This window comes from Dryas octopetala, chromosome 2, assembly GCF_963921425.1.
Source record: "Dryas octopetala chromosome 2, drDryOcto1.1, whole genome shotgun sequence".
NCBI lineage: Eukaryota > Viridiplantae > Streptophyta > Magnoliopsida > Rosales > Rosaceae > Dryas > Dryas octopetala.
The window spans coordinates 1,733,771-1,749,116 of NC_141367.1; the positions used below are offsets into that span (position 1 = coordinate 1,733,771).

Sequence of the window (15,346 nt, forward strand, 5' to 3'; positions counted from 1 at the left end):
GTGGCATTGACCTATTTTTAAATTGTTCTATAATATAATTGATTTTAATGTTGTTTGTAATTTTCTTTTTTTATTTAGCTCACAATTTACTTTGTAAGCTTCTATTAATATTTTTTTTCCATAGTAGGTTATCCCAAAAAAAAAAAAAAACAAACTACATTTTACATGAAATTTTTCATTTTATAAAATACAAGACATGTGTTACACATAGTTTTTTATTTGATTGGTAATGAAAAGGTTATATACAATGGATGACTTCAATTTTATAAGGAAAAATGTTTTTGTTTTTTTTAAGGTGCTTTAAATTAATTGCAGCCCAAAATAAAAAAGACTATTAAGCCCAAACCTAGCTACCCTAAGACTTAAGCTCCAGGCCAATTTTAAAAAGCTTGCTATAGTTCATCTGTCACTATTCACACATTTTAAAAAAAATTTAAACAACAAGAAGAAGCATCCTATGCATCAACATTTAAACAAAAAAAATAAATCATACGCTTGCGGATGCATCTACAAAACGACATGCAAAAGATAATTATTATTTAAAAAAAAATCATATATATGTTTACAGATGCATATATAAAATGATTCAAATGATATTAAGAAGCAGCAGATGCATCTGCAAGAGGATGCATATCACCAATAATTTCATGTAAAGAGGTTTCTATCATCGATAATTTCACTTCTCCCAACTACACTTTAGCAACTTTCTTAAGTTATAACTGTTGGATGTCTGCCCTAAAATCAATTTATAATTGAAGTTTTAGGAATTAATTAAATAAATACACAAAAGGGCTAGGTTTATTTTATGTATTCATATATCAGTATATGTGATATATTGAACTAATACATAAAATATCCATGGATATTAAGATAACGAGAAAATATTCTACAAATTAGAATAGGTGAGACATTTACTCCTTATCTTTTATTTCCTAAAGAAGTTCTTGATCAACGGATCACATATTGGACACATGTGATTTTATATCAGCACTTGTTATATCAGCAGCTTTAGGGTGGATGATAAGTCTCAGTTCATTTGTGTGGATTGACACTATGATAAACAAGTGGGTACTTAATCCGGGATTAAGTTAACTAAACGTGGCCATTGAAGGAATTATTGTATGGAGTTTTATGATACGTCAAACAAGAATCCTTAATTATAACGTCGTAAAGAATCTTTTGACCTGAGACACTATGAGTTGCCTTGTGTATGCGTGGCTAGACTTTGACTATACAATGTACCCATACTCGCAATGGAGTACGTATTGATCGGGTCTAGTGATTCATATACGAAGGATCATAGTTGTACGCAAGGGATTTGCCATCTTTCGTAAAGGAATACAAATAACTTATGTGACATTCTATGATAGTTGTCCTTAAGACTCTAGCCAGAGCATTAGATTATAATTTGAGAAAGGAATATTCTCAAATCATAAGAACTGGACAACATTTGTTAGAAGATGTCTAAACATATGAATATTTACAAGCGATTGACAAAGAGTTTTCATGCCCTATTGTTTATGTTTGGGTTATTGTATGACAAAAACATATATTACGATCAGATTATAATTGAATAGGTTCACCGATATTCTAGTTGTTTCGGGTAGTCATGATACGCTGCTAGATGTCAATCATGTTTTGTAGAATAAATTAATAAATATGATTTATTAATTTATTCTTATTTTAATTAGAAGTGTTTATAAGGGAAGACGATAAATTCCACTACCAGAGAAGACTTAGAATCTAAGAGGTCACACACTATATATAAGGATGATGATCAAGCAATAAAACAGTAAATGAATATATAATTAATTAATGAGATTAATTAATTATTGGATTTGGGTTTATAGTTATAATTAAGGGTAATATTAGAGGGGACCATGTCATTGTACTATATTTGTGGTAGGCTTCCTAGCCACCCTTGATCTCTCTCTCTCTCTCTCTCTCTCTCCCTCTCTCTCTTTCTCTTTCTCTCTCTCTCTCAAGGGTGGCTAGGAAGCCACATAATGTGGTACCATAAATATGATACAATGACATGGTCCCCCTGGCATTACCTTATAATTAATATTTGGGTCAGGCCTAAGCAAGCCCATAGCCCAAAGCCCAAGTAAGTTGGATTTAGGAAAAACCCAAAATCATAAATATGAGATATTTATATTTTAGAAATATTACATATATAAATATATATCTATATGGATAATGGGATATTGATTTGGTAAATTAGTTTTGGATAAAACTAATAACCAGAGTCTGATCAACCAAGTTTGACTTAATATTTTATTTAGGATAAATGAACAATAAAATAAAAATATTTCAACAACTCATCCCACCCTACATGGCCAGCCCCTTTAGGATTATTAGGAAAGGAGAATGATCCATGACACTGTATTTTTTACACAAGTTTTCAATGGGCCTCATTCCCTATAAGATTTCAACGATCAGAATTGTCTATTTTTTTTGTCTCAATTAAAAGATCATCCTTACAAAAAATTAGATAAATTGAAAATTATTTACCTACAAAGATTAAATGGTCAACATTTCAAGTATTTATTTTGTTGACCAATATTGAACATTTAATCTTTGCAGGTAAATGATTTTCGATTTAACTAATTTTTTGTAAGAATGATCTTTTAATGGAGACCAAAAAAATAAATCGTTCGGATCGTTAAAATTCTATATGGAATGAGTCTCATTGAAAACTTGTGTAAAAAATATGGTGTCATGGATTTGCCCCCATTAGGCAAAATAGTTTTCTACTTACACTATAAATAAAGGATATTGTTTATTCTCAGTAAGTGTATGAGTGAGTCCACATAAGGTCCTTCAAAGTACATTCTTTCACTTTCTGAGAGTTTAAGAAAGAGCAGAAAAGAGAGCAAAGCCACCCACAGGGCAACCGACCACACTAGAGAGAAAAAAGACTTGATTGAGAGCTAGCACTCTTGATCATCTTTCTCATCTACCTTGCTTGAATCACATTCTTGTGGACTATTCTTAGAGACACGACTCTTGTGGTGCTAGGGTGAATCCGAAGGTAGAAAGAAACCACATTGGATAAGCATAGCTCTATTGATGAACAAAAGAAGGTATGTCTTTATTATTGTTCATATTTTGAATTTCATATATGCAGATCGTATCGTAGGTTATGAGATTGATGAGAAAAATTTTAATTGTTACTTTTCGCTGCGTTTTCTATAATATTTGATATTATGATCATACCCATGCTTATATTTCCAACAATAACAACTTCACTTCCTCAAAATGACATCAAAAAGAAAAAAAAAAATTTAAATTTTGCAAAGCTAGCATCTAGGTTCTCCATCATAAGTTCATAGCTCATACTTCTTTGCTAATTGGATATGCAATAGGAAAGCAAATCGAAACACAAATAAAAAGTTATAAATAACAATTGAATAATCAAACCAAAAAAATAATTAATTTTAAAGATTTTCAAAACATAAAATAAATATCTTGAAAATCAGAGGAAAGCTTCAACTAATTCTTTACTTGCTTTAACTTTCATCAACGAGGAGATCGAATTTAGCTAGATCAGTGACACCTCAAATCTGAACTTGTGCGATATCGGAGGAGGAGGATTAGACTCATAGCATTGGTGACACATTAGATCTGAACTTAATTGTGCTGAGAGGAATCATACAAAGAGAAAGAGAAGAAGGAGAGAGCAAGAGATAGAGTATCACGTGAAAGTAAAAGGTGTTGAGATGTAAATAGTTGTAGACAATAATAGATTGTCCTTTTTGTTAATATTCATAATGACTGGGTTTTCACTTAATTATCTTATAACATTTGGAGTTACATGTACTTTATAATAAATTTAACCATCATATTCAAACATAATTGTTTTTAATTAGTATTTTGGCACGCTTGCCACAACAACAATAAAATCTTTCTCCCCCTTCTCCTCTTAAAATAAATAAATCATAAAATGATTAATAAGTCAACCTTACATTCCCTAAAGATAAATCAATCCATAAATCGTGTTATAACTAGAGGTGCCAATTTTACTATGCTGAGCACTCGGCAAGTCATGTTCGTTAATTTTTTTTTTTTTTATGCGTATTGAGCATGTAGTTATTGTTATTGCTAGATATAACACTATTGTTACGGTTGAAATCAAGATAAACATGACTCTATAAGCTTGATTTTTTAAAAGAAAAAAAGATATATCTAAAATTATAATTTTTATGCGATTAAGTGGTCGGCTCATTAAACTGGAGTACTGGAACAGTCTATCAACGTGTTTTTGAGTGTGGGCCTCTCCAAATACTGATTTTGGAGTTAAAAAAAACCCTAAATAAATCCCCAGCAATAAATATATAAATAAATATACAATAAAATTCTCTCTCTCTTCTTAGTTCTTACTCTGTCTTTACAGTTACCACTGTTACTCTCACATCTCTGTCCCTCTCTTTCATTGAGAGAGTAGCTAATAAGCAAAAGATAGAGAGTGCGCCAAACCCCTTAAAATGCCCACACCACTTTCGCTTTGTCTCTTCAACCCTCATAGATCCTAAGCTTCAAAACCAAACCCTCTTTTCATTCCATGTAACACTAACGCTGAAAAAGGTCTCCTAGCATTCCATTTCTGGTCCTCTTCCTCCAGATTTTGAGGTACATAAATTGATTTTTTTAAAATTTTTTAATGTCTTTAATATTATTAATTTTCGGTGGATTTATGCTTCTGCTTGACCTCTACGATTGCTCAGAAGCTTATATTTACACTTTCCAATCCAAATCTTCATTTGGGTTGTCTTCAGGAACCTGAATCTTCATAGGGTTCTCTTACTTTTCCGTATTTAATGTATAACCCAGATAGTTGGTTTGGATTGGTCACCCACTTCTTCGATTTTTGGTAGTCCTGGCAAAAGGGTTTCTCTTAAAAATAAAAATCTGTTATGGGTTTTATATTTCTTTCATATGATTTTTAGCAGTATGTGTGTTTTTAAGTAGATAACGGGATTGGGTTTTGTATTCTTCTTTTGGTTTGTTTTAAGTAGCTTTGTCAATATCTGGTTCTAGTTTTTCTAATGTTAACTGGTGTTTTTTCTTATTCTTACTCTTATAATTGGTGTGTTCGGATTGGTTTAAGGAACTTATGGGGAAGAAAGTTAAGAAGAAGCCTAGAGCTCCTCAAAAGGAGAAGTGGATTGCATCCAATTCCCCGAAAAAAGTTACCCAACCTAGCAATCCCAGTGTTGAGGATGGTGATGATGGACTTTCAGTAGCAAAAGAGAGAAAACCTTGTCCTCATGTTCACAAATGTATTGATTTGGAGAAATTGTCTGCTAAAATTGGGTCTTCAGAACCTGTTAGGTGTGAAGATTGTAGGGAAGGCGCAGTTGATCGGAGGGGGGGTAAAGGAAAGGGAAAACATGGTAAGAAGAAAGGAAGTGCTTCTGGGGATTCAAAATCTGAGTCAAAAGCCATTTGGGTTTGTTTGGAATGCGGGCATTATGCTTGTGGTGGGGTTGGACTTCCTACAACCCCTCAATGCCATGCAGTTCGCCATGCTAGGCAAACTCGTCACCCATTAGTGTTGCACTTTGAGAACCCCCAGTTGCGGTGGTGCTTTCAGTGCAACATACTTATTTCAATTGATAAGATGGAAGAGAATGGTGAACAAAAGGATGTCTTTTCGGATGTTGTGAAATTAATAAAGGGTCATTCATCGAAGGAATCATCGGTTAATGAGGAGGATGTCTGGTTTGGGAGTGGCAGTGTGACAAGCGAAATCAAATCAGCTAGCAATATATCAGGGGTTTTGGATGGAAGAGGTGGCTATGTGGCGAGAGGTCTAGTTAATCTTGGTAACACTTGCTTCTTCAATTCCATCTTACAGAACCTTCTAGCTATAGATAGGTTGCGGGGTTACTTCTTAGATTTTGATGCATCTTCCGGACCTCTTACTATTTCCTTGAAGAAACTCTTTACTGAAACAAAACCAGAGGCAGGATTTAAGAATGTGATAAACCCAAGATCATTTTTCGGGTGTGTCTGTTCCAAGGCTCCCCAATTTAGGGGGTATCAGCAGCAAGACAGTCATGAATTGCTTCGTTGCTTACTGGATGGCTTGTGCACTGAGGAGTTGAGTATGAGGAAACATAAAATTTCTTCCCAGGAAAATGGGAATTCATCAAATCCAGGTCCTACTTTTGTGGATGCTGTATTCGGGGGTCAAATATCAAGTACTGTTCGTTGTGTTGAATGTGGCCACTCGTCAACTGTGTATGAGTCATTCTTAGATCTATCACTGCCAGTTCCAACCAGGAAATCCCCACCTAAGCCTGCCCAACCAACCTCTCGAGGAAAGAAGACGAAGCTGCAGTCCAAGAGGAGTGGAAAGATTCGGCCGAAGATTAACAAAGATAAGAGTTCTGTACCATCTCCAAGTGTTGCAACCCCATCAACCAGCAGCGAGCTTTCTAACCAGCCACAGTCCAGTTCAACTGACCCAAATGTGGCTGAAAAAAGGGATTTTGTTCCAAAGAATCTCTCAGCTGTCCGAGAATCTGAAAATGAACAAGTCTTTGAGGATGCAGCAGAGCAAACATCAACTTTGTTGGATGACTGTACATGGTTGGATTATCTTGATCTGGGAAATATGTCAGATGACCATGATTTGACTTCACAGAATAATGATGTTTCAATTGTTCAAGATTCTGAAAACATGAATACATATCTTAATGCTGTCTCAGTACAGAGTGGCTCTGAATCCAGCAATCAGGTTTTTTCGCTTAATGGGGAACCAAATCTAAAACCTGACTTTTCTTCAGTGAATTCTTGGGAGGAAGAGCTCCCATTGCAGGTTCAGGGTTCTGAAGTTCTGTTGCTTCCATACAAAGAAGAATGGTCTATCACTGAGGAAACCATGGGAGGAGAAGGTGAGGTGTCTTCATCAATTGTGGGTTGTGGACAGGAAGATTTTGATGGCTTTGGGGACTTATTCAACGAGCCTGAGGTTGTTGCAGGGCCCATTGCAAGGCCCTCTGTAGGTGGGGAAGGCACAGAAACTGGTTTCGTAGCTAGTGAGTCTGATCCAGATGAAGTTGATGATACAAATTCTCCAGTTTCTGTAGAGAGTTGTTTGGCTCATTTCATAAAGCCTGAGCTTCTTGCCAATGAAAATGCTTGGCACTGTGAGAATTGCTCCAAGACTCTGCTACGCCAAAGGTTGGAAACAAAGAAGCAGGTAAAAGCTGCAGCTAAGAATTTGATAAATGGATGTGAGACCAGAGTCCAAAGTGATTCATTGAGTTTAAATAAGGACCCATGTCCTGTTGATGTCAGAAGCCTTAGTAATGGGACTCTGAAAAGCAACACTGGTTGCAACCATTTTGGTGAAAACTTGGTTTTGCATGATAGGAAAATAAATTGCTCAAGCCAAAATTGCACATCAATTGAGAATGGTCGATCAGATAAGCTGAATCCTGTTGCTTGTCAACAAAAAGAAGGAAATTGTGAGATGAAAGATGCACTTCCAGCACAATTAAATACTTCAGACAGCAATAACACTTGCAGTCTAGAAAGTTTTAGCGGTCAAGCCATTGATTCTTGTGTTGACGAGCCTAGTAGTGTTGGATGCAACTCTGACAATGTTCCACTGACTAATTCTGGGATCTTGGATGGAAATTGTGAATCAGAAGAAAGCGAAGTTGAGGAAACAAATCTCAAACGTGTGAAGGTGAAGAGGGATGCGACTAAAAGGGTCCTCGTTAATAGGGCCCCACCTATTTTGACCATTCATCTCAAGAGGTTCAGCCAAGATGCTCGTGGTCGCTTAAGTAAATTGAACGGCCATGTTAGTTTCCGAGAAAAAATTGATCTTAGACCGTATATGGATTCCAGGTATCCATCTGACCTTTTCTTAGAGTTCATTTCAGATTACAAAATGCCATAGCAATATTACTGCTTGTAGGTAGACCACACCAGCTTGCAACCTCTAGTCACTTTCTAGGAGGGATTATTGCAGGGGTGGCAAGACATTGTTGGGCAGAGCGTTAGTCACTTCACAAACTTAAAATTTCAATATATACTACTTTAAAGTATGAATCATGCTTTGCCTTTGTAGGATATGTTACTGCATAGAGTTAATGGTGACAATATGGTTAAAATTATCTTTTTAACTTTTTTCTTTTTCCTTCTTTTATGACTGAAATATATAATATATTATGCATTATTTTAAATAATGCAATTGTATTTCGACCAAAAAAATAATAATGCAACTATATGTAGTTTTTGTTCAATTATTAGAATTATTACCTAATATTGGAGGATTATCATTAGATTGTGGGTCTTAAACACACTTGAAACATAGGATAAGGATCTTGATCAGGTACTGAACTTTTGCATTAGTAAACGGCATAGGGATGCCAATGTGCTGGCATAAACTTTAAAGAATTAGTTGCAGTTGTTACTGAAACATAAGGAGATATAAATTATCATGTGCAAACCAGGCAGTCATGGTTCCAGAAGAAGATTATATATTATAGTTGTAACTCAAGGGCCTGTTGTAGTCTGATGTATCATCAGTACACCTTAGGCTGCCCTAGGTGAAGTCATATATTTAAAGCCATATTTGTGAGAGAGTGCTGTTTTTATTCTCTTTGATAGCTTTAATACCAAATTACCTAATCTTCTCAGCCATTTATGTTTTCCTGCCTGTCTAAATGTTGTTGAACTAATCATTCTCCCTGGTTCATAGAAATTTCTTTTAAAAGTTAGTAATTCTTTTCAATCCGCAAAGGCATGATGAAATGAGAGAAGCAGGTGGATAGCTTTGTTGGCAAGCTCTTAACTAGGCTAATTTAATTTTTCCAGTTGTCATGTTCTCCATACTGCAAATTTGCCTATTCAATTTCTAACCATTCACAGATGGATTAGGTTACCAAAAAGGTACATTGGGGAAAGCCTGGGTGTCTAAGTAGGAGGCGATTTGGCTATTCTTAATCCACTCTAATTCCAAGTATATTAAAGTTTCTAGCCACTTATAGAGCCTTCAAGGGTGAGTGAGTAAACTTTAATCCAGGAAATGCCTTAGTGTATGTCAATGAGCTTTGAATAAATGAATGGTCATCAAATTGAAACGACATTGTAAAAATGGGGTGTGATGTCTAAAAGGAATATTAGTGAATGATGACTCCTCTTTACTAATGCATTTATAGGATTTTCTACTCATAGGTTCTCAGAGGGGTAGTGGAACTCTTTTCCTCTCTTTGTGGCAGTTTCCTCATCTAATGTCCTAGAAATTTTGGTGGAGCCTCTTGGTGTAACCCTAATTATGACCTGAGATGAAGTTATAGACCAGGAGATTTGCTTTATACACCTCAACCCAAAGCTTTATTCTTCTACTGTAGTTTCCGTTAATCCTGATTAATATGACCATGGATTGTCTCTGCAGTTATCTTGCATCACAACCCCCTAAGGTCATTTTTCTTATATCCCATTGCACTCATTGGACATATTTGTGAAGTTTTGTACGGAAGAAAGAAGCTATAATTTATAAGATGCTTCTTCTAAATTCCATATTGAATGCTTGAGGACCCCTCACTTAGGTTCACCAGTCTTCAACCCTTGTACAGAGATACATTTTTTTCAAGAAGTTGATACAGTGCTTTCAAGATTTATTTACTATTTATTCTTTATGAAAAAGGAATACTTGTTTATAGGAACCTGAAAAATGACTAAAACTAAAATGTTAATAAATAAGTACGTTTGATGTGAGAAGTTCACAAAGGCAAGTGCATATAGTTTTGTTCCCAAGTCACAGAATTTTGGGGTTGCCATGTTCAGTTCCCTTTGTTTGTGTATATGTGTCACAACACAAAGATTGTGTCTTTGTCCATAAATCATAGGTGACGATATACTAAGAATCAAGTCATCTTGATTGTAAGAAAATCTGAGGAAGCTCACCTTTCAAGTCAGAGGCATAGGGCTATTTTGCAAACTTCAATTTTAGCTAAGTTGCATGATATTGTTATGTTTAATGAACCTGCCTTCTTGGGAAGAAAGATTCTTAAATTTGAGTTTGCATGATTTTTCTAATTTTGTGCATGTAAGAATTCAGTCATTTCTGTCATCAAATTTACCATATGCAATGTTACCTCGAGTAATAAATGCCATGCTTAGTGCTCTTTCACCTTCTACCTTTGGGATGGTCCCTGTACATCTTAACTGATCTTTCAACTACCAATTTTCTTTTGGTCGAGGTATTATTGATTTTGTACATTCCTACTTGTAGCTGCTCCTTTTCCCTTGTCTGTTCTTTTCTTGGTCTGAATTTGCCTCGTCTGTTTATCCCTCTTTGACAACCACTTGTTCATTTTTTGCTTTATACTTGCTTTAGTCTTATACCAGCATTCTGCATATCTTTTTTTTTTCTTGTTTAATTAATTGTGTAGTATTTCTTATAAAAAAAATCTGTAGTATTAGTTTGTATATATTTGTTTCGTGATACTTCTTGGTGAGCTATTTCATTGAGTAATGATACATATCCTATAGTGTTGTACCTGCACATTCTGATTCCTATTCTTATCTTTCTTGGCATTTTTCTCTTCAACACAGAATGTAGACACAGATTTTGAATCTGTAATGACCAAACCAAGAACCCAAAGTTAGGTAAACCAAGAATCAGATTGACATCTATGTGTAGATTGTTAAATTCTTTAAAATTAGCTCTATGGAATGCCAAGAGACATTATTTATCTCAATTGCTGTTCTCTTATGTTTGTTCATATAGTTCTTTTGGATGTCATATAAAAACAGAATCAGCCAGTCATTCTATATATACTTGGAGCTTCATAATTTATTAATTTGTTTTACATGTTTGAAATGGTTAAATTTTTACAAACGATTACAATTTGTTTTATGTGCACTTATTTCTAGAGCCAATTTATGGGTGGACTTTTTTTGTGCGATTATCAGAATGTGGCAGATATCCTTTAATGCACGTATTGACTCACAATCGTGCCCTTTTCTTACTTTTCCCCGTCCCTATATGTGCTTCACATTGTACTCATGTTATTGCTTTCCATTCCTAGTTTGTGTAGTTGTTTACACTGAATCAATTGGTTGTATAAATTATGAAGTTAGATTTTCCATTGAAAGTGCATTAACTTTGTGGCAATCATGTTCTTTTGAGCTTTTTCCAGGTGCACAGATATGGAGAAGTATGAATACCACCTCATTGGGGTTGTGGAGCATTCTGGGACGATGAGAGGGGGCCACTATGTTGCATTTGTGAGAGGGGGCGAAAGGAGCAGAGGAAAAGTTGAGAGAGAAAATATTGGTCATGTGTGGTATTATGCTAGTGATGCACATGTGCGTGAGGTTTCCCTAGATGAGGTTCTTCACTGTGAGGCCTATATCTTATTCTATGAAAAAAGTTGAGGGGGATCTACCTTCACTACAATGTTTCTAAAGATACAGTTCAGGACCTTCAGGCTAGCTGAGCTACCTGAAGGAAGGAGGAAGAGAGGAAGAAGAGAGAGAGAGAGAGAGAGAGAGAGAGAGAGAGAGAGAGAGAAAACCAGAGGTGAGTGTACAACACCAATTACCATATGTTTTGATACCCATTCTTTCAACATGTAATGAGCTTTTAGATGTATACTGTTTAGTTATATCATTAGAAAACGGGGTTTTCTTTTACAGTCCCATCACCCCAGGGACCTTGACCTCATGAATTGTTGAGGATGTTTATTGCATATTCATTTTAGGCAAGAAGCATTGCTTGTTTGAGCTTGAATGAAACTAATTTTGTTTCCCTTCGGGTCAGAGCTCTAGTTTTAAATTTTTCAGCGTCTCCAGCACCTCAGTAATCAGTACATGACATGAATTCCAGTCCTGATTGTGAGTTTGTGATCAACCCTTTTGGGTTTGAAAGAGGTTGGTGCATGCATTATATGTACTGGAATGTGTAGAAACTGGTTTTTTTGTCCTGATGAATTCTCTCCACAGTCAATCTGTGTTACCGTAGCCTTGACTTTTTGTTTGACATGTAACTATGTTAAGGGCATTTGGTCCACAATTCAGTGGGAAACAAGGCTCCCTTCAAATTGCAAGGATGGGTGTCTTTCCCAGTTTCACTTTCACTCTCACTCTCAATCACAATGATTACATTGATATCCCTTTTCGGGCATCTTTGCCCAACCTTGATAGCACCAAATTATGCTCATATCATTAGAACCCTAAGGCCTGAGTTGCCATCGTTGCTTGTCCAATCGGGCTTCTATGCATTTTTTTTTTTTTTTTTGGTAAAAGGGCAGGCCAAAGCCCAAAGAACACAACAAACTAGCCTTTAACTAAACGGGGTCTTCCAAGACCCAATCGGGCTTCTATGCATTAAGGCCTGAGTTGAACCCTATCACTTCACCGTTTAAGGTGGAACGTCTAGCAGATGACATCCCACAACAATTTCTCGGGTGAGTTTAATTGCCATGCATATTGTAAGTTTGAACGCTATATAATCGGAATCATTCATGTTTTAGGTTTCTCCTCAAAAGTCAACCTTGTAAAAAATCAGCCATATCGATAATTGTTTAGTTATTTAAATTGTGCGGACAAATACAGTTCGTCGGATAAAATTGAAAACTGGCTAAAATTGTTTGGTTGTAATAAACTGGCTAAACAGTTTTGATTTGACTAATTTTTTGCAAGACTGATCTTTGAATGATGTTCTAAAATATGAACGGTTCCGATCATTAAATTGTAGGTTCAAAGATGAAGCAAGGACATCATTACTTGAAACTTTCCCTATATATATATATATATATATAGAGTACATAATTAGTTTACAGAGTGCATAAGTACCTTATAATCTTAATTAATTTGTTAATTAACAGGGGCGATTGTGGTGTGTTCATGCTTAAATATGTGGAGTACCTGAGTTTGGGGCAATCATTGATGACTTTTACACAAGATGACGTACAACTATTTAGGACGAGAATGGCATTGGGTATATTTGCCATGCCATAAGTGGTATATGACAACAAGCTATTGCATGTCGCCTTCCATGTCGCCTTTTTTCACTTCTTTCTTAAGTTTGTAATTGATGTTACAATATAACAAATTTATAATTGTCTTTGTGTTGCACCAAGTTTCATATGCGTACATAAATTATTCTGAATTTGATTTGAGTTCCTACAATTGCATCCTATATATTAAAATTGAAGGGGTTTATAGATATTAATTCATGCATAAGATTAAATACTAAATAAGACCTGGTGTAAGATTAAAAATTGATTCTAGTTATTTGACTGCATGTCCACATTAGCATGTAAATTATAGCTCATATATCTTTATTTTCTAATATTTTTATTGATTTTTTTTTTTCCAAAATACCCTTGCAATTAATATTTGATTTATTTTTGTATGTTTCACATTTTAGGAGATGATTTTGGATTGATTCATGTTGTTTGACTCCTCTAATGATGCAAGATAATTGTACTTACAAAGGAAAAATACCAAAATTATAATTAGAATTGTACGTACAAAAGAAAAATACCGAAATCAAATTAATGATCAAGATAAAAAAATCATCATGCCTAAAACATGAGAGAGAAATCAAATTAAGATTATATATAACACATAATAGAAAAAGCACCCAAAGAAAATACCTAAAAGAAAAATATTAATAAAAAAATAAAATTTAAGATAAGAAATACCAAATAAATGAACATACCCAAAGAAAATACCTAAAGTAAAGTGTCTAAATAAAGTACCGAAAACAATATACCTAAAACAAAATACCTATAATAAAATACCTAAGAAAATACCTAAAACAATATACCTACAATAAAATATCTGACGAAAATACCTAAACTATTATACATATAATAAACACCCAAAAACCCATCCCAACCCAATCACCGATCCAACCAGCCTTGTCACCCCTCATTGCCGCCACTTATGTCGTGATTGTAAATAATACCACTTCTCATTCATCTCTCATGTAAATACATAAGGTTTTTTTTTACATTTTACCCGCTTGACCTTTGGGCTCAATCTCACTTCACCATCATAAAAAAAAAAAATTGTGTAAATTTAACATCTGAATTAAAAATTTATTGCAATGTACCACCTCTGACTCATTTTGTCTAAACTTTTGTTAAAAATAAGAGTGTTTTGGTCTTTTTCAAGTTCTTATTATTAGAAAAAAAAAATGGTTTTTTTTTTTACACTTGACCTGCTTTGATATAATGAAAAATTGACTTGAAAAGACCAAAACATCCTTATTTTTTACAAAAGTTTAGACAAAATGAGTTATAAGTGGTACATTGCAAAAAAATTTTAATTCATGTGGTAAATTGACACAATTTTTATTTTAAGTGGTGAAGTGAGATTGAACTCAAAGTTCTGGTAAATAAAGTGTAATAAAGCCAATACCTAAATAATATGAGGAGGCACAAAGCCAATCATAGGCGTGCATGCAACAAACGTGCAAACACACACCCATGGGGGAGGGGGAGAGAGAGATATATATATATATATATTTTTTTTCTTTTTTGATTTACAGAGATGGTGAGTGAGAAAAAAATGCAAATACATACGGAACAAAATTCAAACAAATGAATGCAAATTTATTTGGAATTTTGATGAGACCAATTATCTTCAATATCTTCATAATAGATGCCTAAAAATATGGACAATAAAATTATCCATCACAAGGGCATTGTATGATGTGGAATATGTATGCTGAAATGGATATAGGGTCAATGGACAAAAGTCAATTTTTTATCTTACATAAAACATTAATCAAAACTTAAACGTATCCAAGGACTAGAATCTAGTTTCTTGGAAATGGAATTCTATATGGTTGGCTAGCTCAATTAGTATATATGTAGAGAAATTCACATGTGAAGGATAGAGTTAGAGTTAATTGGAGCCATAGTTTTTCAACTTTTTTTCGATTCCCACTTTAGTCCTCCAACTCGTTTTTAAACCGAGGGGTCCTTAAACTTTTCTAGTTCTCTCTCTTTAGTCCATTTTATCTATTCCGTTAACATTTATGTTAAAATTGGTCATGTGTCTCTCACATGACCAATTTGTTAAGGACAAAACGTTCATCCAATAAAAAAAAAGGAAAAATGGCCGAATGATAGTTTAATATGGATGGACGTTTTTGTCCTTAAAAAAGTGATCATGTGAGAGGCATGTGACCAATTTTAACAGAGTTTTTAATGGAATAGACGAAGTGGACTAAAGTGGGAAAAATGAAAAAGTTTAAGAACCCCTTGGTTTAAAAAACAAGTTGAAGGACAAAAGTGGGAATCGAAGAAAAATTGAAGGACGATTGCTCCAATTAACTAAAAAAGTTTTGGATGAAATTCTA

At 34.5% G+C, this 15,346-nt stretch overlaps 1 protein-coding gene across 1 annotated transcript; it reads left to right on the top strand.

Moving 5' to 3' along the window:
- Positions 1 to 4,413: 4,413 nt before the first annotated feature.
- Positions 4,414 to 11,779, top strand: UBP2 (ubiquitin-specific protease 2). Its single transcript, XM_086233755.1, has 3 exons — positions 4,414 to 4,632; positions 5,111 to 7,866; positions 11,169 to 11,779. Exons 2-3 carry the CDS (start codon positions 5,117 to 5,119, stop codon positions 11,404 to 11,406), a joined length of 2,988 nt encoding a protein of 995 aa, XP_086089881.1. The 5' UTR covers positions 4,414 to 4,632; positions 5,111 to 5,116; the 3' UTR covers positions 11,407 to 11,779.
- Positions 11,780 to 15,346: the final 3,567 nt, after the last annotated feature.

Bases quoted from the DNA above. Each gene is read 5' to 3' on its own strand.
- UBP2 (XM_086233755.1), top strand. From the start codon at position 5,117: ATGGGGAAGAAAGTTAAGAAGAAGCCTAGAGCTCCTCAAAAGGAGAAG. The intron at 7,867-11,168 runs GTATCCATCTGA...AGCTTTTTCCAG, and splicing joins AGACCGTATATGGATTCCAG to GTGCACAGATATGGAGAAGT.